Source organism: Podarcis tiliguerta, assembly GCF_965153285.1.
Source record: "Podarcis tiliguerta genome assembly, chromosome: 8".
In the NCBI taxonomy this organism is placed as follows: domain Eukaryota; kingdom Metazoa; phylum Chordata; class Lepidosauria; order Squamata; family Lacertidae; genus Podarcis; species Podarcis tiliguerta.
This window is the reverse complement of record NC_139541.1, coordinates 13,630,116-13,656,407: the sequence shown is the minus strand read 5'-3', so window position 1 is coordinate 13,656,407 and position 26,292 is coordinate 13,630,116. Positions and strand designations below refer to the sequence as shown.

General features: G+C 47.5%; 1 protein-coding gene across 5 annotated transcripts; it reads left to right on the top strand.

The window, feature by feature from the left end:
- Nucleotides 1-470: 470 nt before the first annotated feature.
- On the top strand, nt 471-25,123 carry MIIP (migration and invasion inhibitory protein). Of its 5 annotated transcripts, none has more exons than XM_083454079.1 (10): nt 471-635; nt 2,932-3,106; nt 4,895-5,367; nt 7,013-7,115; nt 9,159-9,270; nt 10,074-10,138; nt 11,315-11,444; nt 13,814-13,910; nt 15,658-15,765; nt 19,679-20,219. In XM_083454079.1, exons 2-10 carry the CDS (start codon nt 2,947-2,949, stop codon nt 19,817-19,819), a joined length of 1,389 nt encoding a protein of 462 aa, XP_083310205.1. In that variant the 5' UTR covers nt 471-635; nt 2,932-2,946; the 3' UTR covers nt 19,820-20,219. The 5 variants fall into 5 exon arrangements, with proteins under 5 accessions (XP_083310205.1, XP_083310208.1, XP_083310204.1 ...); XM_083454078.1 differs by having other exon boundaries at nt 472-635; nt 2,932-3,102; nt 4,891-5,367; XM_083454080.1 differs by lacking the exon at nt 19,679-20,219 and adding an exon at nt 24,548-25,123 and having other exon boundaries at nt 473-635; nt 2,932-3,102; nt 4,891-5,367.
- Nucleotides 25,124-26,292: the final 1,169 nt, after the last annotated feature.

Genomic DNA, 26,292 nt, shown 5'->3' with positions numbered 1-26,292 from the left:
CCCCAGCCCCCCTGCTCAGTGCAAGGAACCCACCAGCCCTCTAGGAACACCCTGCGCTCTGGGAATGTTACTTTTTTAAGATTGCAAAACAACATCAGCTGGCATTAAAAAATAAAAATATTCCATCAGCCTTAACCCACTGCTATGTATGCAGTAAAATAGGTGGTCAATACGTCCAAATAAATATCCAGATAGGGTTGATAATTATAAGATATACATTCAGCTGTGGAAAGAGATATTGGGGAGATATTGGATGTGTGGCAACCCTAACACACACACACACACACAGACACGCTGCTGCTCTTGACATTTATATAAAGACAATTTTGGATTGAAGAGTTGATCTAACAAACATCTCGATAAGAGGGTGAACCTATTGAACGCCTCGATAAAAAGCCTCTAAAGGCCATTTCTTTCATACATGGCATGATTTAATTTACACAAATATTGAGGCGCAATGTAGTACCGGCATTGGTGGCGGGAAGAAATGAATGGGAGAGGCCCCTTTAAGAGTGAAAGTAACAGGCGGTTGGTGCAATGCATGCTGGGTTGGGAAGGCGGAGCCGGCCAATCAGGAGGCGTTCGGAAGCTTGGCTTTTGCTACATAGTAGGAAACCGACGGGAGAGTTGAATGGGTGAGTGAAGCGGCGCGTCCCTTTGATCTGCGGGTGGGCGGTTGGAAATAGGAGGGGGGGGAAATCTATGGCGCTTTAAGACGCGGGTGGGGAGTTTATGGGGCGAGGTAGGGGGTTACCCTGTTTATTTTATTTTTTAAAAAATATATTTTTAATTAAATTTTCTGTTTTACACTTTAAATACACGTTTAAACATCCTTAAAATATCAATTACTTCCTTTTTTCCCTTTCGTGGTTCATTTTGCATATTATAAATTCCTGCATATTTTACAAAAACTGAACCATTCAGTATTCCATTATTGCATCCATCCAAGCTTAATTACATTGTTGAATTTATCTTAATGCTGCCAGCGTTTTCAAGTGTACACAATTTCCCCCATATATTCAATAAACGTTTTCCAATCTTCTCCGAACGTATGTTCTTCTTGTTCTCTTATTCTATGTGTTAAGTCTGCGCAGCGCAATATGTGGGGGTTACCCAGTTTAATAATAATAATAATAATAATAATAATAATAATAATAATAATTTATTATTTGTACCCCGCCCATCTGGCTGGGTTTCCCCAGCCACTCTGGGCGGCTTCCATTGAAACCAAAAAACACTAAAATATCATACATTAAAAACTTCCCTGAACAGGGCTGCCTTAAGATGTCTTCTGAATGTCAGGTAGTTGTTTATCGCTTTGACATCTGATGGGAGGGCGTTCCACAGGGCGGGCGCCACTACCGAGAAGGCCTCTGCCTGGTTCCCTGTAGCTTTGCTTCTCGCAATGAGGGAACCACCAGAAGGCCCTCGGCGCTGGACCTCAGCATCCGGGCAGAACGATGGGGGTGGAGACGCTCCTTCAGGTATACTGGACCGAGGCCGTTTAGGGCTTTAAAGGTCAGCACCAACACTTTGAATTGTGCTCGGAAACGTACTGGGAGCCAATGTAGGTCTTTCAAGACCGGTGTTATGTGGTCTCGGCGGCCGCTCTCAGTCACCAGTCTAGCTGCCGCATTCTGGATTAGTTGTAGTTTCCGAGTCACCTTCAAAGGTAGCCCCACGTAGAGCGTATTGCAGTAGTCCAAGCGGGAGATAACTAGAGCATGCACCACTCTGGCGAGACAGTCCGTGAGCAGGTAGGGTCTCAGCCTGCGTACCAGATGGAGCTGGTAGACAGCTGCCCTGGACACAGAATTAACCTGTGCCTCCATGGACAGCTGTGAGTCCAAAATGGCTCCCAGGCTGCGTACCTGGTCCTTCAGGGGCACAGTTACCCTATTCAGGACCAGGGAGTCCTCCACACCAGCCCGTCCCCTGTCCCCCAAAAACAGTACTTCTGTCTTGTCAGGATTCAACTTCAATCCATTAGCGGTCATCCATCCTTCAACCGCCTCCAGGCACACAGGACCTTCACCGCCCACTGGTTTAGTGGGGTTGGGAAGAAATAAGGGAAAATATACAGGGCTAGATGTGTTTTTTCCCCCTGTGGGGGCTTGGAAGAAGTAAATAAAACTATATTGAGAAGTAATGGTTAGTAATTGAAATTAATACGATTTTGGAATGCAGAAATAAAGTAAATCATCAAACCATCAATTCTAGCAGGTGGGGGAGCCACCTAAATTATATAATTTGGCATCTGAATGATTGGTATTAGTAATTGTATTATAATTTGGCACTGTTATAATGAGGCTATTATAGGAGTATTGTAATTGAAAACTAATAAAAATTATTTAAAAAGGAGTAATTAGCCTTATAAAAGCCACAAAAAATACAAAAAATTTGAGAATTTTTGTAATGTGCTTAATATTTTTGTGTTCAGTTTTCTACATGGGCATATTTCTTGTTTCTTATTCTTTTTGTGCCTTGTCTTTGTGCATGGCGGAGTAACTGCAGAGAATAAATAAATGCAGTGAAATAAATAAATAGTCCAGTTGAAGTTTCTCTTTTAGAATTATTATGTAGGATCGTTTATTCCCTTAATAGTTTGAAAACCATTTGAAACCCAGAGTGCCATCTAGTCCAGGGGTCTGCAAACTTTTTCAGCAGGGGGCCGGTTCACTGTCCCTCAGACCTTGTCGGGGGCCAGACTATTTTTTGGGGGGGGAATGAACGAATTCCTATGCCCCACAAATAACCCAGAGATGCATTTTAAATAAAAGGACACATTCTACTCATGTAAAAACACGCTGATTCCCGGACTGTCCACGGGCCGGATTGAGAAGGCGATTGGGCTGGATCCGGCCCCTGGGCCTTAGTTTGCCTACCTATGATCTGGTCCCAACCCTCTGCAATGTTGTTCTCTTTTTAAAGCAAGGAGGTGAGAAGATGGACCTGGAGAGGCTGCGAAACTTGAACCAGGACCTCTTGCGGAGGCTGAGGACGAACCAAGAGGAGTTCAGGGAGCGGGTTCGAGTCAAGCTGTTGCCACCATCGCAAAGAGCAACTCCTCAAGATGCACGGGACTCAGACAGCAAGGGCGAGGTACGTAGGGAGACTGCTGAATTATGTTTCGTGCTTGCATGTAGGTGCTCCTCAATCCCTCCAAACATTGCTGGATCACAGCTCCCCAAGGGTAGGACTGAGAGCTGGCTGCTGGGATCTGGAGAGTCTGGAGGCCCATAACATGAGAACTCGTGGACATCCGATGAATGTCCTCGGATGAAGAGTATTATATAAATTCTTTTTTAAAAGAGAGCCAGTGTGGTGCAGTGGTTAAGAGCGGTAGACTCATAATCTGGTGAACTGGGTTCGATTCCCCGCTCCTCCACCTGCAGCTGCTGGGTGACCTTGGGCCAGTCACACTTCTTTGAAGTCTCTCAGCCCCACTCACCTCACAGAGTGTTTGTTGTGGGGGAGGAAGGGAAAGGAGATTGTTAGCCGCTTTGAGACTCCTGAAGGGGAGTGAAAGGCGGGATATCAAATCCAAACTCTTCTTCTTCTTCTTCTTCTTCTAAAAAATATTTTTATTGGTTTTTAACATACAAAATTATAAAACATACCACACAATTTATCACAAATATATTCTTATTGGACTTCCATCAGCACCTCTGATCCTCCGTCTTAATCACTTCTTACGCATTACCTAACTTAATATTGCCTTTACATACTTAACATATCACATCTCCTTCTCCGTTTTTGCAATATTTCTAATATTGTTCCTCACAGAACTTCTTGCAAACCTACAAACGTCGTCTGGTCGTCACAAATACTTTTAAAATAATCTGTAAATTTACTCCAGTCCTCAGTAAACTTCTGGTGCCGCCGGTTTCAGATCCTTCCCGTTAGTTTGTCAAGTTCCGCATAGTCCATTAATTTCATCCTCCATTCTTCCATTGTCGGTAATTCTTCTTACTTCCATTTTTGGGCCAGTAGTATTCTTGCTGCTGTTAGAGTATTATATAAATTAAATGAATGAATGAATAGATCAGAGCGTTGGAAGATTCAGGACAGATAATCCCATAGGGGGCCGTGATTGCCACAAATGTGGATGTCTTTAAAAGAGGATTAGACAAAATTGTGGAAGGGAAAGTTACTGACCGCTACCACCAGCCATGATAGTTGGTGCAGGCCTTTAAAGCCCTAAACGGCCTCGGCCCAGTATACCTGAAGGAGCGTCTCCACCCCCATCGTCCAGCTCCCGGTACATTTCCGAGCACAATTCAAAGTGTTGGTGCTGACCTTTAAAGCCCTAAACAGCCTCGGCCCAGTATACCTGAAGGAGCGTCTCCACCCCCATCGTCCAGCTCCCGGTACATTTCCGAGCACAATTCAAAGTGTTGGTGCTGACCTTTAAAGCCCTAAACAGCCTCGGTCCGGTATATCTGAAGGAGCATCTACACCCCCATAATTCTGCCCGGACACTGAGGTCCAGTGCTGAGGGCCTTCTGGCGGTTCCCTCGCTGCAAGAAGCCAAGTTACAGGGAACCAGGCAGAGGGCCTTCTTGATAGTGGCACCAGCCCTGTGGAACGCCCTCCCACCAGATGTCAAAGAGAAGAACAACTACCAAACTTTAGAAGACATCTTAAGGCAGCCCAAGTAATTTCTTTGTCCCTGAAGGGGGCAATGACAATAAAGATATTATTATTATTATTATTATTATTATTATTTACGGAAGCTTTTAATGTTTAATAGGTTATTGTATTTTAGTGTTTTGTTGGAAGCTGCCCAGAGTGGCTGGGAAAACCCAGCCAGATGGGCGGGGTATAAATAATAAATATATTATTATTATTATTATTATTATTATTTATTTATTATTATTATATTCCCAGAGAGAGAACAGGGATCGTTTCCCCAAAGATGCAACTGATTCTGCAGTGATTGTGTCCGTGGAAGTGAGTCCCCAGCTGGCACGACGCAACTTCGCCTCCCCCTCAAAACCGGCCGTGCCCCAGGACGAGCGAGAGGACCGCCACCCAGGGCGCTTGTGTCCCATCACCCGCCAGACTGAGGTGATCCACATTCCATCGGCTGCAGCATCTGCCGGATCGACTCGCAAAACTGCGAGTGGCGGACGGCCAAAAGGACCGAGGAAGCCCAGAGTAACTGCGGGGCACGTGGAGGCAAAAAGGCGTCCTCCATGTTTGCACAGCTTGCCAGAGACGGACAGGCCGCAGGCCAGAGAGGAGGCGGGCCCAGGGCGAGCCAAAGAGGGGAGAGGCAGGGGAACAGTTTCCGTGCGGATGTCGCCAGGCCCGAAACCAATCCTGCTCACGCCCCAAGCCAAGGAATCTAAAGAGAAAGCGAAGGTGGGTGTGTCGCAATTCTTTATTTGAAGCGTTGGCAGCCGGCGGTTATGGCATCGCTGCAGTGCTGGGGTTTGAACCCCTGATGATTAGCAAGGATGGCTGTTGCTGGAAGGAAGGTACTTTTTTTCCTTTTTCCCAATAATTTTTATTAGTTTTCAATTACAAAATATCCATAACAGACCTCATTAAAGGGTAAAGGGACCCCTGACCATTAGGTCCAGTTGTGGCCGACTCTGGGGTTGCGGCGCTCATCTCGCTTTATTGGCCGAGGGAGCCGGCGTACAGCTTCCAGGTCATGTGCCAGCATGACTAAGCCGCTTCTGGCGAACTAGAGCAGCGCACGGAAACGCCGTTTACCTTCCCGCTGGAGCGGTAACTATTTATCTACTTGCACTTTGACATGCTTTCGAACTGCAAGGTTGGCAGGAGCAGGGACCGAGCTGTAAATATTTTATTAACTGCATGGTAGCGTACCTACAGGACCGCCTCTCCTGGTATCCCCCACAGAGGACCTTAAGGTCCATAAATAGCAACTCCCTAGAGGTCCCGGGCACTAAGGAAGTCAGATTAGCCTCAACCAGAGCCAGGGCCTTTTCAACACTGGCTCCGGCCTGGTGGAACGCTCTGTCTCATGAGACCAGGGCATAGCTGTCAACCTTCCCTTTTTTGGGGGAAATTCCCTTATTCCAGTGCCGTTTCCCGCTGCTATCCCAGATTGTTAGATATCCCGTAAACTGTCCCCGGGACAGGTGAGGCTGATCCCTTATTTTTAAATCTGAAAGTTGAAAGCTATGGACCGGGGCCCTGCAGGATCTGATTTCTTTCTGCAGGCTGTGTAAGACAGAGTTGTTCCGCCTAGCCTTTGGCTTGGAATCAATTGATCGCCTCCCCCTCTCCATCTTTCCTTTTCCTTTTCCTTTCTACTTCTTTGATGGAACTCCTATTTGGGGACTTCCCTGGCATTTTTCTGGCCCACGTAGGACCAGTCCGGATAGTTAGCCTTGGTGAAGATTTGATGTTTTCATCCCCCCCAAAGTTTTTGATTTGAGTTTCCGTTGAAATGTTGTATTTTAATCTTGTTTTTAAGTTGTATTTCAATCAATTTGTTTTTATATCGGGTGTTAGCCGCCCTGAGCCTGTCTTGGCTGGGGAAGGCAGGGTATAAATAAAATTTATTACAGTGGTGCCCCGCAAGACGAATGCCTCGCAAGACGGAAAACCTGCGAGACGAAAGGGTTTTCCGTTTTTCGATGCACTTCGCAGGACGAATTTCCCTATGGGCTTGCTTCGCAAGACGAAAATGTCTTGCGAGTCTTGAGATTTTTTTTCGCTCCCCACCCCCTTTTTCTAAGCCGCTAAACCGCTAATAGCCTTTTAGCAGCTAATCCGCTAAGCCTTTAATAGCCGCTAATAGGGTTTAATAGCCGCTAATCCGCTAATAGGGTTGCTTCGCAAGACGAAGAAACCACTAGACGAAGAGACTCGCGGAACAGATTCTTTTCGTCTTGCGAGGCACCACTGTATTATTATTATTATCCAAACGTGGGCAAATGAAAGGTTTGTGCTTGTGGCAGTCGCGATGGCAAAACACATTGAGTCAGCTCAGTAAAAGAACCGTTTCCCTGCATTTTTAACCCTGTTGCAGAAGGAATCTGGTCACGTGACGTTCATGTCTGACCCTGAGGAATACGCCATCCCAGCAGATGACTGGTCGGTCCGCCCTTTCCTGGGCTACGATTGGATTGCAGGTACGGCGGCTCAATCTATTTTGGAGCCAAGCAAAATAAATAAAATGAAAGACTGCGCAGCTAGCCTGATTCATCCTAACTGGGTTTTTGAAAAAAGAAAAAGAGTAGCCCTGGGGTGCTTTCCAGAAATTGAGACGGCGGCTTGTGAGAGCTAATTGGAGCCCCCCTTGTCAGAGGCAGTCTACCTGCAATTTTCAGGATATTATTTTGTTTATACCCACGTACACTGGTACCTCGGGTTACATACACTTCAGGTTACAGACTCCGCTAACCCAGAAATAGTACCTCGGGTTAGATATGCTTCAGGTTACAGACTCCGCTAACCCAGAAATAGTACCTCGGGTTAAGAACTTTGCTTCAGGATGAGAACAGAATTTTTTCGGTTGCAGCGGTGCAGCAACGGGAGGCCCCATTAGCTAAAGTGGTGCTTCAGGTTAAGAACAGTTTCAGGTTAAGAACGGACCTCCGGAACGAATTAAGTACATAACCCGAGGGAAAGGTAAAGGGACCCCTGACCATTAGGTCCAGTCGTGGCCGACTCTGGGGTTGTGGCGCTCATCTCGCTTTATTGGCCGAGGGAGCCGGCGTACAGCTTCCGGGTCATGTGGCCAGCATGACTAAGCTGCTTCTGGCGAACCAGAGCAGCGCACGGAAACGCTGTTTACCTTCCCGCCGGAGCGGTACCTATTTATCTACTTGCACTTTGACGTGCTTTCGAACTGCTAGGTGGGCAGGAGCTGGGACCGAGCAACGGGAGCTCACCCCGTCGCGGGGATTCGAACCGCCGACCTTCTGATTGGCAAGTCCTAGGCTCTGTGGTTTAACCCACAGAGGTACCACTGTATTATTGTATAAAATTGCTGTGGGTGCCTTGAAGATCATTTTTGCAGAAGGCAGCAGAGGGAGAGAGATTTATATTTTTATATGTATGAGGGCTGGGAAAGGGGTTTTCAAGTCCAGGGGCCACATTCCCTTCCAGGCAACTTTCTGGGGGCCACATGCCTGTGGGGGGCACAGCCAGAAGGCAAAGTGCCCAGAGCAACACATGTAAATTTTACCTTTGTACGGTAGGCCAGTTTCTAAACACGCGCACACTCCTCTCTGTCCAGGCAAACGAAAGTTCAAGGACATATTCCAGCCATGTGAAAATTATTATTAATAATAATAATAATAATAATAATAATAATTTTTATTTGTACCCCGCCCTCCCCAGCCAAGGCTGGGCTCAGGGCGGCTAACAAACAATAATAAAAACAAGTTGAAGGAATACAACTTAAAAACAAGATTAAAATAAAACATTAAAATATTGAAACATTAAAATATTAAAATGCAGCCTCATCACAGGAGGAGAAAGGAAAAAGAAAGAGGGGGAGGGAATCAAATTGGCTCCAAGCCAAAGGCCAGGCAGAACAACTCTGTCTTACAGGCCCTGCAAAAAGAAATCAGATCCTGCAGTGCTCTGGTCTCATGAGGCAGAGCGTTCCACCAGGCTGGAGCCAGTGTTGAAAAGGCCCTGGCTTTGGTTGAGGCTAATTTGACTTCCTTAGGGCCCGGGACCTCTAGGGTGTTGCTATATATGGACCTTAAGGTCCTCCGGGGGGCATAGCGGGAGAGGCGGTCCCGTAGGTACGATGGGCCTAGGCTGTGAAGGGCTTTAAAGGTCAAATCCAGCACCTTAAATCTGACCCTGTACTCCATCGGGAGCCAGTGCAGCTGGAAAAGCACTGGGTGACTATGCTCCCATGGCAAAGACCCCGTGAGGAGCCTCGCTGCAGCATTCTGTACCCCCTGGAGTTTCTGGGACAGCTTCAAGGGCAGCCCCGCGTAGAGCGAATTACAGTAGTCAAGCCTGGAGGTGACCATTGCATGGATCACTGTGGCCAGGTCGGGGCGGGAAAGGTATGGGGTGTGTGTGGAGCAGAACCAGAGAGGGGTGTGGCCTGCAGAAAGTTCCGAGGAGCAAATTAGAGAAGCCTGAAAGGGCGACTTTTGTGCCTTGAGTCTGACCTGGTGGGTCTTGGCTTTTCCTCTTCCCTCCTCCAGGGCTGCTCGACATGGACTCCTCCCTCTCAGAGAAACCCGATCACTACTTCTCGGAGCTGCAGGAATTCCGGAAGGTGAACCGGGAGGCTTGCATCTACGACCGGGAGCTGCGGTAAGGGCAGGGTGGATGATGACATCATTACAGTGGTGCCCCGCAAGACGAATGCCTCGCAAGACGGAAAACCCGCTAGACGAAAGGGTTTTCCGTTTTGGAGGTGCTTCGCAGGACGAATTTCTCTATGGGCTTGCTTCGCAAGACGAAAATGTCTTGCGATTCCTGGGTTTTTTTCCCTGCTCCCCACCCCCTTTTTCTAAGGCACTAAGCTGCTAATAGCCTTTTAGCAGCTAATCCGCTAATCCCTTAAGCCTTTAATAGCCGCTAATAGCCGCTAAACAGCTAATAGTGCTAATCCGCTAATGGGCTTGCTTTGCAAGACGAAGAAACCGCTAGACGAAGAGACTCACGGAACGGATTCTTTTCGCCTTGCAAGGCACCACTGTATTATTATTACTATTACTATTATTATTATTTATTTTATACAGTGGTACCTCGGGTTAAGTACTTAATTCGTTCCGGAGGTCCGTTCTTAACCTGAAACTGTTCTCAACTTGAGGTACCACTTTAGCTAATGGGGCCTCCCGCTGCCGCCATGCAATTTCTGTTCTCATCCTGAAGCAAAGTTCTTAACCCAAGGTACTATTTCTGGGTTAGCAGAGTCTGTAACCTGAAGCGTATGTAACCCGAGGTACCATTGTAGTATATATTCTTTTTTCAAACGTACAACCGGTTAGGTCTTGTGTGTTTATTGAATATGTTTCACGTAACCAGAGGTTTGTTGTTGTTCTGCACATGCACCATGACAGCTCAGCCACTGAACAACCGAAAATGTCTCTTTAACGTTCCTCTCTCCGCAGATCAGACGGTCTGGGTTCCTCTGCTCACAATCGAGAACCGGACATGGACTCAGGTTCCCATCAGTGTACGGTCAGATTCCATCTTCCCATCTCAGCAGCCCAGCCAATCCTAGAAGCATCATAGAATTGCAGAGCAGGAAAATGATCCCAAAGGTCATCCGTACCAACCCCCTGCCATGCAGGAGCCACAGCTCACCTCTGCTTAAGAACCTGAAGGAGAGTCCACTACCCTCCGAGATATTCCATTTCACTGTCAAACAGCTCAAAAAGTTATTCCCAATGTTTAGCCAGAATCTCTTTTATTGCAGTTTTAATCCATTGGTTTGGATCCAGCCCTCTGAAGTAACAGAAAACAAGCTTGCTTGTGACGGCCTTTTAAATATTTGAAGGCGGCTGTTTTATCTCCTCTCAGCCTCCTCTGTTCCACACTAAACATACCCCAGATCCTTCAACCATTCCTCATCCGGCTTGGCCCCTCAGCATCTCCTTGGCCTGTGTGGTTTCATCACGCCACATGGCTTCTTATGGGGACTCCTTACGGGGTCCTCGCTGCGAGATCACATTCGCCCGGTGCTATACCAGCTGCACTGGCTCCCGGTGGAGTACAGGATCAGGTTTAAGGTGCTGGTTTTAACCTTTAAAGCCCTATACGGCCTAGGACCCTCGTACCTACGGGACCGCCACTCCTGGTATGTCCCACAGAGGAACTCACGGTCTTCAAACAAAAACATCCTGAAGGTCCCAGGCCACAGGGAGGTTAAGCTGGACTCAACTAGAGCCAGGGCTTTTTCAGCTGTGGCTCCGATCTGGTGGAACGCTCTGTCACAAGAGACTAGGGCCCTGCGGGACTTGACATCTTTCCACAGGGCCTGCAAGACAGAGCTGTTCCACCACTCCCTCCTTTGGCAATCTTCACAGAACTTTAGCCTAATGGTTGCCATCAATTTGAGTTGAATTAATTTTAATGAATTGATTTTAGAATGTTGTGTTATTTTATTGTTGTTAGCCGCCCTGAGCCCGGCTTTGGCTGGGGAGGGTGGGATATAAATTATTATTATTATTATTATTATTATTATTACTATTATTACTATTATTATTATTCTGGTTTTAAACCTCAGCAATCCTAAGGACTAGGAACTTGGAACGCCTACTGGGGTGGGGGAACCGCAGAATCCCCACTGGCCCTGTTAAGGAACTTGAAGTCCGCATATCCCTTCCTCTATCCGGCTCTGTCTCCACAGGTGTTTTCTGTTACCGGTTGAATAAACGCCTTTTTGCGGCGCCTCTGGATTTGGAGTCTGCCTGCCCCATCTGCAAAACCCCCAGAGCCCACCGGCCTCCAGAGACTCTGGTGGAGCCTGCTTTCGTCAGGTGAGTCCGCAAGCGATGGTGAAGACTTACCTGTGAAGCTTGCTTTTGCTAGCTCAGACCCTTGGTCCAGCTAGCTCAGTATTGTCTACACTGACCAACAGCGGCGACTTTCCAGGGTTTCAAACGGAGATCTTTCCCAGCCCGGCCTGGACAAGGGATTGAATCCTGGTCACGTCGCTGATAGCGGCTTTACAAATACAGTGGTACCTCAGGTTACGTTACCTTCGGGTAACGTAATTCCGAGTTACGAATGCGGCAAACCCAGAAGTGTATACTTCCCGGTTTTGCCATGTACGCATGCGCAGAAGTGCTCTGAGGGCTTTGCGCGTGCGCAGAAGCCCTCTATCGTGCCACACGCAGAAGCGACGCCTCCTGATACGGACTTTTCAGGGTAACTACGGACCCTCAGGACAAATTGAGTTCGTATCCGGAGCGTCCACTGTAATGTCAGAAATATGACCAGCCTTTTAATACAGTGGTACCTCGGGTTAAGTACTTAATTCGTTCCGGAGGTCTGTTCTTAACCTGAAGCACCACTTTAGCTAATGGGGCATCCCGCTGCCGCCACGCCGCTGCTGTGCAATTTCTGTTCTCATCCTGAAGCAAAGTTCTTAACCCAAGGTACTATTTCTGGGTTAGCGAAGTCTGTAACCTCAAGCGTTTGTAACCTGAAGCATCTGTAACCCGAGGTACCACTGTATGGACCCTAAGGACGAATTGAGTTCATATCCGGAGGGTCCACTGTAATGTCTGAAATAGGACCAGCCTTTTAATACGCACCTTATTCAAATCACTGCGTAGTCACTTGAGAACCTGAAATAGGGGTGGGGAGTGGAAGAAACTGCTCTTCCTTGGCCTCTGCCCATTCCCCCCCCCCCCACCTGGTCACCTGGGGCGATTTCTCCAGTCACCACAGGCGATCACATTATTGTGGGTTCCCCTCTGCAGTTCTGAACTGCTCAGTGCTCCTGTTCACTCCATAGAGCGGTGGGTCCCCAGATGTTGTTGGACTACAACTCCCATCATCCCTGAGCTCTGGCCTTGCTAGCTAGGGGTGATAGGAGTTGTAGTTCAACAACATCTGGGGACCCACAGGTTGAGAAAGGCTGCTCTAGAGTCTCACTTCATTGTAGGTTTTTTTCCCCAAAAGGAGTTACCTCACCTTTGCTGAGGGCGAACTAATCTCTTTTTTTATAAATATACAATTTTTATTAAATTTTCCATTTTAACAATCCAATCAGATCACATTAAATATTCCAAATTATACAACTACATATCATATAGTCCAAATATTTTGCCAAATTATAAATTTTTGTTGGGGCTTCCCATGCTTTAAGTTCTGTGGGGTCCAATCATCTTATGTTTCTACTTCCTCGAGTTTCCAATAGTTCCTTCTTTTAATCTTCCTGTTGTTCTCCTTCCTTCTTTCATGGCCTCTGAGTTGTTTCCACAAGCGAGTTGAAGTGAGCAATAATCTGCTTCTGTGTGAAATTTGTATGACTCTCCTTGCAGCTGGTAAATCTATTATTTGCAGTATATCCTCACACGCTGATGTTTATGCCGAATCAATCCAAAAGTCCTTCTCTGGTGGCAGACGCCATCTTCTCTCAGTTCCGGTGAAATAAAATCTAGGCGTTTGCTCATTAATTTCCTCAGACAGGTTGCATCAAACCTCCAGGGGAGGTTTGCCAAATCGGACTTGAAGTACAGATATAATAACAAATTAAGAGCTCGCCTCCCCCATGACTATTTATCTCTGCAACTCGGTCTATCCTATAATGGCGGATCCCAATTAAATAGTGAGTCACATCACCCTTCTGGAGAGTCTTTGATCTTCTGAAGGCGAACTAATCTCAGAGGCCTTTCTGCTCAGGGCTGGTATGCATTCTCACAGAACTTCCTGGCTCTTCTGGTCCTGTATGGTGTAGTGGTTAAGAGCAGTAGACTCGTAATCTGGGGAACCGGGTTCGATTCCCTGCTCCTCCACATGCAACTGCTGGGTGACCTTGGGCCAGTCACACTTCTTTGAAGTCTCTCAGCCCCACTCACCTCACAGAGTGTTTGTTGTGGGGGAGGAAGGGAAAGGAGAATGTTAGCCGCTTTGAGACTCCTTAAAGGGAGGGAAAGGCGGGGTATCAAATCCATACTCTTCTTCTTCTTCTTCTTCTGTTTGGGATGCTTTCTGTGTTTGACCTCCACTGCCAGAGGCAGCCATGCTTCTGAATCCCAGTTGCTGGAAACTGCAGGAAGGGAGAAGGTTCTTGTGCCCAGGTTCGGCTTGCAGGTTTTCGATTGAGGCATCTGGTCCCATTGGGCCCCCTTTGGCCTAATCCAGCAGCACTCTTCCTACATCTTTATTTTCCCCGCAGGGTCAGCATCCCGAGATCCACTTTGCTCCCTGCCTACAAGCATAAGATCCACCGCAGGAAAAGCTACGAGCCTGCAGACAACCTGGCGTTGCCCTCGGTGAGTTTCTGGTTTGGGGAAGCCCGGTTCTTGCCGTGTGGCCAGGCACCGGGGGGGGGGGGACAGCTTGCCCATCGCTGGCGTCTCCTCCCTTTTCCTGGCAGAGCAAAGAACGTACCGTATTTTTCGCCCCATAGGACACACCGGCCCATAGGATGCACCACGTTTTTGGGGGGGGGAATAAAGGGAAAAAAATTATTTCCCCTCCCCGCCGCCCGCCTGCAGACCAGGTCCGGGGACAACGGGAAGATGCGCTGCGCCTCCCCGCTGTACCCGGAGCTTGCGGGGCTGGCGGTGGGGAGAAGCACGCGTCTCCCCGCCGTCAGCCTCCAAACCACATTGGGAGACAGCGGGATGGCAGCGTTCCGCCTCCCCGCTGTCCCCCAACCTTGTGGGGCTGGCGCTGCGGCTCTCCTGAAGCCTGGAGAGCGAGAGGGGTCGGTGCGCACCAACCCCTCTCGCTCTCCAGGCTTCAGCGAAAGCCTGCATTCGCCCCATAGGACGCACACACATTTCCCCTTCATTTTTGGAGGGGAAAAAGTGTGTCCTATAGGGTGAAAAATACGGTAGTTAAGAGTGGTGCATGCTCTAGTTATCTCCCGCTTGGACTACTCCAATGCGCTTTACAAGATTGAATGTATCGCCCTCGGCTGTGCTTGAGGGACGATTCCAACAGATTCCACACAAAAAACGCTTATGCCCCTGTGGAGATGGCAGTACTGAATCTGTGGCGCATGCCCTTCTGGCTTGCACTCTTTATAAAGACTTGAGGAATGAGATTATCACCCCTCTATTATTGTCCATTCCGGGTCGCCCAGCCACTGCCACAGTGTCCTTTTTCTTTGCAGATCAGGATGAGCAGGTGACAACAAAGGTTTTTAGCTGAGGCAATCGGAATAAGATCCACTATTTGACTATTGATTCAAAACCTCAAAATGTATTTTATATACAGTGGTAAAGGTAAAGGGACCCCTGACCATTAGGTTCAGTCTGGCCAACTTTGACGTGCTTTTGAACCGCTGACATTAGGTCCAGTCGTGAACGACTCTGGGGTTGCTGCGCTCATCTCGCTTTATTGGCCGAGGGAGCCGGCGTACAGCTACTAAGCGACTAAGCCGCTTCTGGTGAACCAGAGCAGCACATGTAAACGCCGTTTACCTTCCCGCCAGAGCGGTACCTATTTATCTACTTGCACTTTGATGTGCTTTCGAACTGCTAGGTTGGCAGGAGCAGGGACCGAGCAACGGGAGCTCACCCCGTTGTGGGGATTCGAACCGCCAACCTTCTGATCAGCAAGTCCTAGGCTCTGTGGTTTAACCCACAGCGCCACCTGCGTCCCTTTATATACAGTGGTACCTCGGGTTAAGTACTTAATTCGTTCCGGAGGTCTGTTCTTAACCTGAAACTGTTCTTAACCTAAAGCACCACTTTAGCTAGTGGGGCCTCCTGCTGCCGCCGCTGCGCGATTTCTGTTCTCATCCTGAAGTAAAATTCTTAACCTGAGGTACTGTTTCTGGGTTAGCGGAGTCTGTAACCTGAAGCGTATGTAACCTGAAGCATCTGTAACCCGAGGTACCACTGTAATTGACTTTTTATTTCTATTCTTTGTATATCATATTGTTGTTTTATTGCTAAGGCCGATGGATGACGCAAACAAAAAATCATTCATTCATTCAAATAGCCTAAGCCTTTGGGGCTGCAGTTAATACCTGACATGAGACATTTCCCCCTACTGTGACCCCCACAGCACTGTTTGGCCGGTTGGGAGAACCCTGTTCAAGCTTTCAGCCCCACTCTCAGCAGCCTCGACCTTCACTCATCCCTGGCGGATGCGCCACCTGGCTGTTCGAATCGGGTAAGGACTCTAAATGGCTTTGTGCTAAAATATTTAGGGTTTCATACCTTACAGCAGAATTCAGTCTGTGTTACCACAGACACGGACTGCAGGATTCTCGAGTTCAGTTTCTTGGTTCTGAGTTCCAGCTTTTTCCCCTCCTGATTCTTGATATTTTTCTTGAAGGGTTTTTAAATTTAATTTTGTAATGCGCATAAAACAGACAGAGCGCTTAGAAAGTTAAAAGGTGAAGAACAAAACTGTAAAAAGAGGCACGTAAAATGAGCAGAATTGCATCTGAGTTAAAATTACAGGGTTCCAGGAAGAGGCTATCACTGCTGTCAGGTTATCTAGTTCCAGAATTGCCAGGCTTGTGTAGGGAGGTCCCAGTCCTTGTCAAAATCTCAAATTGTGCATAATTTTCTCCATTATAGCTGTATTCCATAGTGAGAGCACCATGTATCCTGCATAAGTTTTGGGGTTCTTTTTCACTGAGTTGTAATGACTGTGATTCTTGATTATTCATTTTATTTCATAAGATTTACATACCACTTGGTTGTTAAAAGCAAAACGAAACCTCAAAGCGGTTTACATGGAGAATAGAAAAATAATAATATTATTGGTGAAAGCAGCTCTTTAAAAGCAATCCAAGAAATAAAATCGGAAATAAACAAGAAACTGGCTAAAACTTACATCGACGTTCTACTTGCCAGCTTGTCTGAATGAAAACATTGGTTCAGAAAAATATTGTAGAGAAAGGAGAATTCCTGGATAGAAAGACCCAAGTTTGGGGCGAGTACTCTTTGGTGTGTGACCCGGGTGGCGCTGTGGGTAAAAGCCTCAGCGCCTAGGACTTGCCGATCGAAAGGTCGGCGGTTCGAATCCCCGCGGCGGGGTGCGCTCCCGTTGTTTGGTCCCAGCGCCTGCCAACCTAGCAGTTCGAAAGCACCCCCGGGTGCAAGTAGATAAATAGGGACCGCTTACTAGCGGGAAGGTAAACGGCGTTCTGTGTGCTGCGCTGGCTCACCAGATGCAGCTTGTCACGCTGGCCATGTGACCCGGAAGTGTCTGGCTCCCGGCCTCTAGAGTGAGATGAGCGCACAATCCTAGAGTCTGTCAAGACTGGCCCGTACGGGCAGGGGTACCTTTACCTTTACTCTTTGGTGAGAGATCCATAGCAGAGATTTAAAGTTGCAAACTAAAGCTGTTAGACCTTTAAAATGTCCCCGTAAATAGTTTCTTTCCAAAGTTTTCCTGTTCCCCAGCATAGGAAAAGACCACATGTTAGTGAGTTTAAAAAATGGTTTACTTCCAAACTATCCAAAGGTCAGATTCATCTGCTTCAGAAAGGCAGTAAAACTTGGTTTAGTAACAAAGTGGTAAAGGTTTCTAGATTATTGGCAAAGGAACGCAAGGGTGGCTTGTGATAGCCATGTGGTCTGAGTTGGAGCAACCAGCTCAAACCCCTTCACAGACTGAGCTTCTCAGGTAGACTGGGGAGGAACAATAGGCTTTATTGCCTAGTTCCTCACAAGGTGAGGGGAAGTGGACATAGCTAAGCCTGTCAGGACAGCTTACTCTATGTCTATATAACGTACCAGAGCAATAAGCTACAGAGACAATTGGAGCCCAATGGTATTACTTAGGTAAAGGTAAAGGGACCCCTGACCATTAGGTCCAGTCATGACCGACTCTGGGGTTGCGGCACTCATCTCGCTTTACTGGCCGAGGGAGCCGGCATTTGTCCGCAGACAGCTTCCAGGTCGTGTGGCCAGCATGACTAAGCCACTTCTGGCGAACCAGAGCGGTGCACGGAAACACCGTTTTCCTTCCCGCCGGAGCGGTACCTATTTATCTACTTGCACTTTGACGTACTTTCGAACTGCTAGGTTGGCAGGAGCAGGGACCAAGCAACGGGAGCTCACCCCGCCGCAGGGATTCGAACCGCCGATATTCTGATCAGCAAGTCCTAGGCTCTGTGGTTTAACCCACAGCGCCACCCGCGTCCCTGTGGTATTACTTAGGATATTGTAATTCTGATCTGTTATCCTGCTCTGTCTGGTCCTAGATGCCGCTTTTATTACCGGTGTTGGTTATATTTATCTATTACATTCCATTAAAAAGAAAATACCGTATTGGCCCGATGATAAGCCGCCCTTGTGTTTTCCAAATTCCGAGCATGAAAAGTTCAAGTGCAGCTTTAATTCGGAACCTTATAAAAATTGGCTTTTACAATATCTGAAATAGACATACAGTAAAACGGAATGGGTGTGAGTGCCTGCGGAATTTTAAGGGAGTGGCTTATATTCAGGTATCGTCTTTTTTTTCTCCCCCCCCCCCCCCATGAATTTTAAAGGTGCGGCTTATATTCAGGTGAGGCTTATATTCAGGCCAATACAGTAATTAAAGTTGGGGGCTTTTTAAAGTACTCTTAAAACTACAGTATTATCCTGTAGGAGGGGACTATTGTATTTAAGGTGGATGCATGTTCAAAAAGCTGCGTGGTTTTTTTGCTTCAAAACAACTGGGGTTTTTTTCTTCATATGCAAACGTAGGAAGATTTGGTCTGCTGGAAAGGGTTGTGACTTGGTGGTAAAGCCCCTGTTTTGCATTCGAAAGGTCGCAGGTTCAATTCCAGGCTTCTCCAGGAGGTGGTGGGGAACAACCCTAGAGAGCCATTGCCAAGACAGCACAGATGTTATTCGTTTATTAATCGCTTCCTAAGAAGCGGCTTAGTCATGCTGGCCACATAACCCGGAAGCTGTACGCCGGCTCCCTCGGCCAAGAAAGCGAGATGAGCGTTGCAACCCCGAGTCGGCCACAACTGGACCTAATGGTCAAGGGGCCCTTTACCTTTTTTTTTAGGATGGTAATGGAGAGCCAGTGTAGGACATACCCTCCAACACTCCTCCAATGAAAATAGGGATGTCCTATTCCATCATCAGGGACACGGGTGGCGCTGTGGGTTAAACCACAGAGCCTAGGACTTGCCAATCAGAAGGTCGGTGGTTCGAATCCCCGTGACGGGGTGAGCTCCTGTTGCTCGGTCCCTGCTCCTGCCAACCTAGCAGTTCGAAAGCACGTCAAAGTGCAAGTAGATAAATAGGTACCGCTCTGGCGGGAAGGTAAACGGTGTTTCCGTGTGCTGCTCTGGTTTGCCAGAAGCGGCTTAGTCATGCTGGCACATGACCTGGAAGCTGTACGCCGGGTCCCTCGGCCAATAAAGCGAGATGAGCGCAGCAACCCCAGTCGTTCACGACTGGACCTAATGTCAGGGGTCCCTTTATAAAGCATCCCAACGCAATTTTACAACATATTAAGAAAACACACACACACACTAATCATAACCCATTGCAAAGATGAAAACAATTTCAAATCCAGTACAAATGCCAATTGGCATTTTAAAAAATCTCTGCTTAGGAGGTTTGTCGAAAAAGAAAACTGCTGAGCTTGCTGGATCGAAAAAGTCAGTAAAATTTGGCTCCCTGTATTCCTGCAATTGGTTGGAACAGAACCGGCGGTCTGGTTTAAGATTTCTTGTCTCGCTAATAAATCAAAACTGGGTCTCTGTGAAAGATCAGGGAAGGGCCTTAGCTCAGAACACCTGCTGGGCATGCGGAAGATCCCGGATTCAGGTTCAGGTAGGGTTGGGAGAGATTTCCTGTCTAAAACCCTGGAGAGAGTATCTGCCAGTCAGTGCAGGCAATCCTGAGCTAGATGGGCCCCAGTGTCTGATTCGGTATAAGGCAACTTTCTATATATTTCTGTTTAGATCGTTCGGAATCTTGAGGACTAGAGTCTTGACTTTAGGAGCCTCGAAGACCGCAGCTCGGCAGCAGACCCACCAAAGATTCTTAAGATAGTGCAGGCCTGTACGGGTTTGCTGCACCCCTTCTTTTTTTAACCCTTACACACGAAAAAATCTGGCTTCCAGATCTCTGCCTCCAGAGTGTCAGGAGGAAACAGGACCGACGAACTCCTGGGCGTCTCCCGCGTGACGGAATTTGAACTCTGCAACCTCTCCTGGTGGCGGAAGCGTCGTAAGCCGCCGTGCCGCAAAGCCACGTCTAATTAAAAGAGCTTGTCGCTTCGAACTTCCCACTTTTGGTCCTTGATGGGGAATGAGGAGCAGCTGCGTGTGTTTATGGATCAGGGCCTCCTCCTTTGTGAGGTTGCCTGCTAGCCTGTTTCATCATCACGGCGCCCAAACGCTTTGCCACATTTGAGAAATTGCAGGACGGTTTTGCCTTCCTTTATGTCTCTGGTCCGCATGCTCTTGCACAACTCCAACATAAAGGCATGGTTTGAAATCAAAAGATTAAAAAATGTGTGTTTTTTTAAAAAAAACCAAGGATGGTAGAAATTAAGGACATTTAGAGAAACACTAATTTGGTGAAGGAAAAGGTGTGTCTCTCTCTGTGTGTGTCTTAATTGTCTTGTTTTTTTTTAAGTAAATAAATATAGTTTTGACTTTTTTATTATTATTATTATCATCAACATCACCATTATCCTGCTTTTCCCCCAAGGTGACTTACAGAACTTAAAAGGACATAGATAAAATGCAAAAAGCTAAAAACACATAAAAGGCAATTGTTAGAAAGTAACCCTAATGGAATTAATTAAAACAATATTTTTTAAAAAATCTACTAAAAGACAGGTAATAGACACAGCACTTGCCTCCGGAAGACTGTGTTGTCAAACAGTTTCAGGCTGCTTTTATGAATTGATTTTGTATGTTTATAGACTGCTTAAAACTGTCCCTAAGCAGTTTGTAAGAAGGTTAACAAGTACGTCAATGCAAATTAACCATGAAACTCTGAAATTGCAATACCTGATGAGCCAAAAACTTAACAGCATACTTTTAACTCCACTCTTAAGATCCTTATGGGGGGGGGGGGACTGGAAGTTGGGGGTGGGGGACTGCCTTGAATTTATGTTAAATGCAGAAATGCTGGTTTATAAAATGTGAGCTATTTTCAACTAAGTTTTACTCAGAGTACGCCTTTTGAAATGAATGGACCTAACTTTAGTCGTGTCCATTTATATCAATAGAGTAAAACTTAGTTGAGCACCACCCAGTATAAACAAGGCAAGAATGAAGCCATGCCAATAATTTTCCCATAGAGCCACAGTGGAAAGAATGATGCCCATTTTACAGGTGGTGAGCTGAGACTGAGGACCAGCAAACTTGCCCAGGGACTCTGGGCACCCTACTGCCAGGGCGGACAACCTGCTGGCCTAAGGCTCCCATCATCCCTTGCTGACTGGAGCTGATGGGAATCCAAACTACACCAAATTAGCTAGCCCTGCCATGAAAGTTTGTTTTGGAATGGGGTGGGGTCTCTGCTGAAGATGGAGGCTGTCTCTGGAATAAGCTTTCCCTTTCCGTAAACTCTGTTTTACATTTTAAGAAATAAATAAATACAGTGGTATCTCGGGTTACAGACAGATGCTTCAGGTTACAGACTTTGCGAACCCATAAATAGTACCTCTGATTAAGAACTTTGCTTCAGGATGAGAACAGAAATCGTGCGGCAGCAGCAGGAGGCCCCATTAGCTAAAGTGGTACCTCAGGTTAAAGAACATTTTCAGGTTAAGAACGGACCTCCAGAACGAATTAAGTTCTTAACCCGAGGTACCACTGTATGGGCAACCAAAATTTGAACCTAGCCAAAATGTGGGAGCTATTCCTCTCCCTGAGCATAGGAACACACTTCAAAGGATGCTACGGGCATTCTTTGTGTGCTGATTGGCTCCTTCTCTGTTGCCACGGCGGCAGGTACACAACCTCCCATCTACATGCTCTGCAGATGGACCAATTTGGAGCGAGTATCTGAGCTACAGAGCTGGGTCTGTCCTGAAATAGAGGCTGGCGATGCTGCTTTTGCTGAGTTCTGAGCTGTGGCTTCTGGGATACGTCAGTAGCGCGAGTTTACGGCTGGGAAGCGGTAAAGATCTCTTAGGCTGCAGTCCCAACTTTTGGGTCTTCTCAAGAATAATATTGGGAGATCCCTGTGGCATCAGGCCAAAGGCCTATTTTAGTCCTACCACTGTGAGAACAGGATGCAGGAATAGATGGACCACTGACATAAGAAAATTAAGAAGAGTCTGCCAATGGCCCATCTAGTCTAGTATCCTGCTCTCTCAGTCACCATCCAGGTGCCTGATGGGAAACCCATAAGCAAGATTCGAGCCCCAGAGCCCCATCCTTTACTGTAGTTTCTGGCTACTCGGGCAGTTAGAAACACGTTGAGGCAGAGCATAGCCATCATGGTTCATACCCATCAGTAATAATAATAATAATTTATTATTTATTATTTATACCGCCCAACTAGCTGGGTTTCTCCAGCCATTCTGGGCGGCTCCCAACGTAATATTAAAATACAATAACCTATTAAACATTAAAAGCGTCCCTAAACAGGGCTACCTTCAGATGTCTTCTAAAAATCTGGTAGTTGTTTTTCTGTCTGTCATCTGGTGGGAGGGCGTTCCAGAGGGCGGGTGCCACTACCGATAAGGCCCTCTGCCTGGTTCCCTGTAGCTTTGCTTCTCACAGTGAGGGAAAGGCCAGAAGGCCCTTGGCACTGGACCTCAGTGTCCAGGCAGAACGATGGAGGTGGAGGTGGAGACGCTCCTTCAGGTATACTGGACCGAGGCTGTTTAGGGCTTTAAAGGTCACCACCAACACTTTGAATTGTGCTCGGAAACGTACTGGGAGCCAGTGTACGACTTTCAATACCAGTGTTATATGGTCTCAGCGGCCGCTCCCAGTCACCAGTCTAGCTGCCGCATTCTGGATTAGTTGTAGTTTCCAGATCACCTTCAAAGGTAGCACCACATAGAGCGCATTGCCGTAGTCCAAGCGAGAGATAACTAGAGCATGCAGCACTCTGGCAAGACAGTCTGCAGGCAGGTAGGGTCTCAGCGTGCATACCAGATGGAGCTGGTAAACAGCTGCCCTGGACACAGAATTGAACTGCACCTCCATGGACAGTTGTGAGTCCAAAATGACTCCCAGGCTGCGCACCTGGTCCTTCAGGGGCACAGTTACCCCATTCAGGACCAGGGAGTCCTCCACATCTGCTCACCTCCTGCCCCCCCAAAACAGTACTTCTTTCTTGTCAGGATTCAACCTCAATCTATTAGCTGCCATCCATCCTCCAACCGCCTCCAGACACTCACACAGGACCTTCACCGCCTTCACTGGTTCTGATTTAAAAGAGAGGTAGAGCTGGGTGTCATCTGCATACTGATGAACACCCAGACCAAACACCCCTGACAGTAGTCTTGTCCTCCATGAATCTGTCCAGTTGTCAGGGACTGGCTGGATGAGGAAGAGTGGTGGGAGCCCCCTGCCCAAGAGCCCCCTAAGGAGGGCACAGAAGACGGCAACTTAGATCCCAGTTCCTGGTGGTGGGACGGACGCAGAAGAGCAGCCTGGGGAAGGGACGAGCTGGGAAGTGCTAGAACCGGGGGGGGGGGGGGGAGAGTTGAGTGATCATGGTGGTGGGGGGTCAGGAGAAGGAGGGCCTTCCAGGACAGGGTTCGAGGCTGAGAGTCACAGTGTGAGCGCAGACTCAGAGGTTCCCTTGTTACCCAGCAGCAGGGCAGTCTCGGTCTTGCTGGCTCGCCTCCCCCTCTGACACCCCCCCGATCTAGGAGAGTCCTTCACATTGCTGAACAACTGGCCAGACAGGTGCAGACACAGTCTTTGTCTGCTTGGGAAGAGAAAGATGCAAGAGAAGGAAGGGCAGAGGTTGTGGTCAGTTTCAGTACATCTTTTTTTTTTTTTTAAGAAGAAAATTACACTTTTCAGACTTACCGTATTTTTCGCCCTATAGGAGGCAACGGCCCATAGGACGCACCATGTTTTTTGGCGCCGCCCGCCTTCAGATCAGGTACGGGGACAGCGGGAAGACGTGCTGCGCCTCCCCACTGTCCCGGGAGCTTGCGGGGCTGGCGGCGGGGTCTCCCCGCCGTTAGCCTCCAAACCACTTCGGGGGACAGCGGGATGGCGGCGTTCCGCCTCCCTCTGTCCCCCGACCTTGTGGGGCTGGCGCTGGGGCTCTCCTGAAGCCTGGAGAGCGAGAGGGGCCTGCATTCGCCCCATAGGACGCACACACATTTCCCCTTCATTTTTGGAGGGGGAAAAGTGCGTCCTATGGGGCGAAAAATACGGTATACATTTCATAAATTTTACAACCATTTAAACATTTCAAAGCTTGACTTCCTTCTCCCCCTTTCTGTGGTTCCTTAAATTTATTTTTTAATATCTTCTTCATATCCAAATTCATTTAATTTTCTCCTTTAAATATATATACTCTTATGAAACTGCGGGTTATTACAACAACCCTGCCAATGTTCTTATCTGTAAATATTCAATAAACCATTTCCATTCTTTTATAAAAAGTTTGTTGTCTTGATTTCTTATTCTTCTGTTAAGTTTTGCCATTTCTGCATATTCCCTAAGTTTTTGTATCCATTCTTCCTTTGCTGGGACTTCTTCTTTCTACTTTGGGGCAAGTAGCATTCTTACTGCTGTAGTAGCATACATGAACAAATTTCTATACAATTTAGGTAGTTCTGTACCAATAATTCCCAAGCTTCTGGGGTTGTTGTTTTTTTAAAAAAAATTAAAGTTATTTTGAACATCCTTTTCCATTCATTGTATACGTTTTATGTGTTTAATATGCCTATATGTTTTAGAGATGGATTTTTTCTGGCTGAATGAATGGATGAAAGCCATCTAGGTTGCCTTTGTATCTTCTTATGTAATCAGTTGTCCTCATCTTGCCGTCCACAGAGGCAGCCAACTTCCACTGGAACCCCTGGCAGCCATGGGTCTGCATGTGTGACTTACACAAGCAGGCCCGGATCCGGCACTTTGTCGTGTGGGCCATGAACATCACACTGGACCTCAAGGCCTCTGAGTTTTGGCAGGAGAAGCCTTGCAACTTGGACGACTGCGTGACGTGCTCGGTGGTCGAATGTCCAGGCAGCGGCGAGCGGTCCGGCTTCGTCCCGCAGTTCCGGGGCCTCTCGTCCCCCAAGCCCCACGAGGTTGAGATTCCTCTCCCCGTCCATTTGGAATTCCCTTCCTATGACAGCCTCCCCGTCGTCGACGACACCGGAGAAAACGGGCAGTCGTAAGACCCGGAGATGTTGACTTTAAGCAAAGGCGTCTTGTCACCTAGGACTCCCATTGAGTTGTCGGGCTCGCTTGAGGAGGGCAGCAGAGGCCTGGACCGTGGCAAGGAGCCGCCCGAAAGCCAACTCGCCTAGGGCGATCCTGAACAGAGATCCAGGCGAGCCCATTGCTACAGCCCCTTATGGGCTCTGTTAGAGTCTTTGGTTGTCAATAAAGTCAGACTGAAACAAAGTAGTGTGGTTTTTTAAAAAATCAATTGCAGTGGGTTGTGAACGTGATTTGTGCGGAATGCACGTTCGCAACATGCGTCTGCGCACGTGTGGGTTGTGATTCGGCGCTTCTGCGCATGCGCAAATCGCAATTTAGCACATGCGCGACCGCTGAAACCCAGAAGTAACCCATTCCAGTACTTCCGTGTTTCGGCGGTCCCTAACGCAAAAAAACGCAACCTGAAGCATCTGTAACCTGAGGTATGACTGTACCGTAATTTTCTGTCTATAAAACGCCGCCATGTATAAGCTGCCCCCTATTTTGGGGGACTCAAAATGGGGGGAGATGGCACAAAGTTGTTGAGCTTTTACCTTCCCGCCAGAGCGGTACCTATTTATCTACTTGCACTTTGACGTGCTTTCAAACTGCTAGGTTGGCAGGAGCAGGGACCAAGCAACGGGAGCTCACCCTGTCACGAGGATTCGAACCGCCGAGCTTCCGACTGGCAAGCCCTAGGCTCTGTGGTTTAGACCACAGCGCCACCCGCGTCCCAAAGTCTAACCTAGGTCTGTCAATTTTGGTGCGTCTACTCCCGAGTAGAATTTAGCTAGCTACAACCTTTGGAAGGCTGGGTCAGGCTTCTGAATGGGACGTTTTCCACCCCAGGGTTAGATGCGTCAATTAAAAGTCTTTTTTAATTGACTAAAAATTGACCACTCACAATCTCGCGGGGAACTCCTTTTTTTCAAAAATAAAAAGAAATCTTACTTCTTTTTAATAGATGTACTTATTTAAACCGCCAGAGGGCAACCATGAGTTTAAAAGAAGCAAATGCCACCACACAGATACAGATGCTGCCTCTGATTTTTCATATATATATTTTAAAATACTTCTGAAAACACCATCAAGGCTGTTTCTCCCTCTCTTTTGTGTAGGTGGGCTTGGGGTTTTTTTTTGGGGGGAGGGGGGTTGTTTGAATATTTATAAGAATATTTATAGATTGCACACAAACGCAAAAGTAAAGTAATTAAAATGTAACAACCAGGTTGTGTTTCAGCGCTGACTGCCAAAGATGGTAATTAACAGGCAGAACTGAGGGCATTGATAAATCCCAAGTGCCAGTTTATATTGAATGAAATATTTGTTCCTTCTACACTCTGGTGCAATTGTACTGAACACGAACAGCCCAC

Excerpts from the sequence above, each read along its gene's own strand:
- MIIP (XM_083454079.1), top strand. The coding sequence starts at position 2,947 with ATGGACCTGGAGAGGCTGCGAAACTTGAACCAGGACCTCTTGCGGAGG. Across the intron at positions 3,107-4,894 it reads AGACAGCAAGGGCGAGGTAC|AGAACAGGGATCGTTTCCCC; the intron begins GTAGGGAGACTG and ends ATTCCCAGAGAG. Across the intron at positions 11,445-13,813 it reads GTGGAGCCTGCTTTCGTCAG|GGTCAGCATCCCGAGATCCA; the intron begins GTGAGTCCGCAA and ends TTTTCCCCGCAG.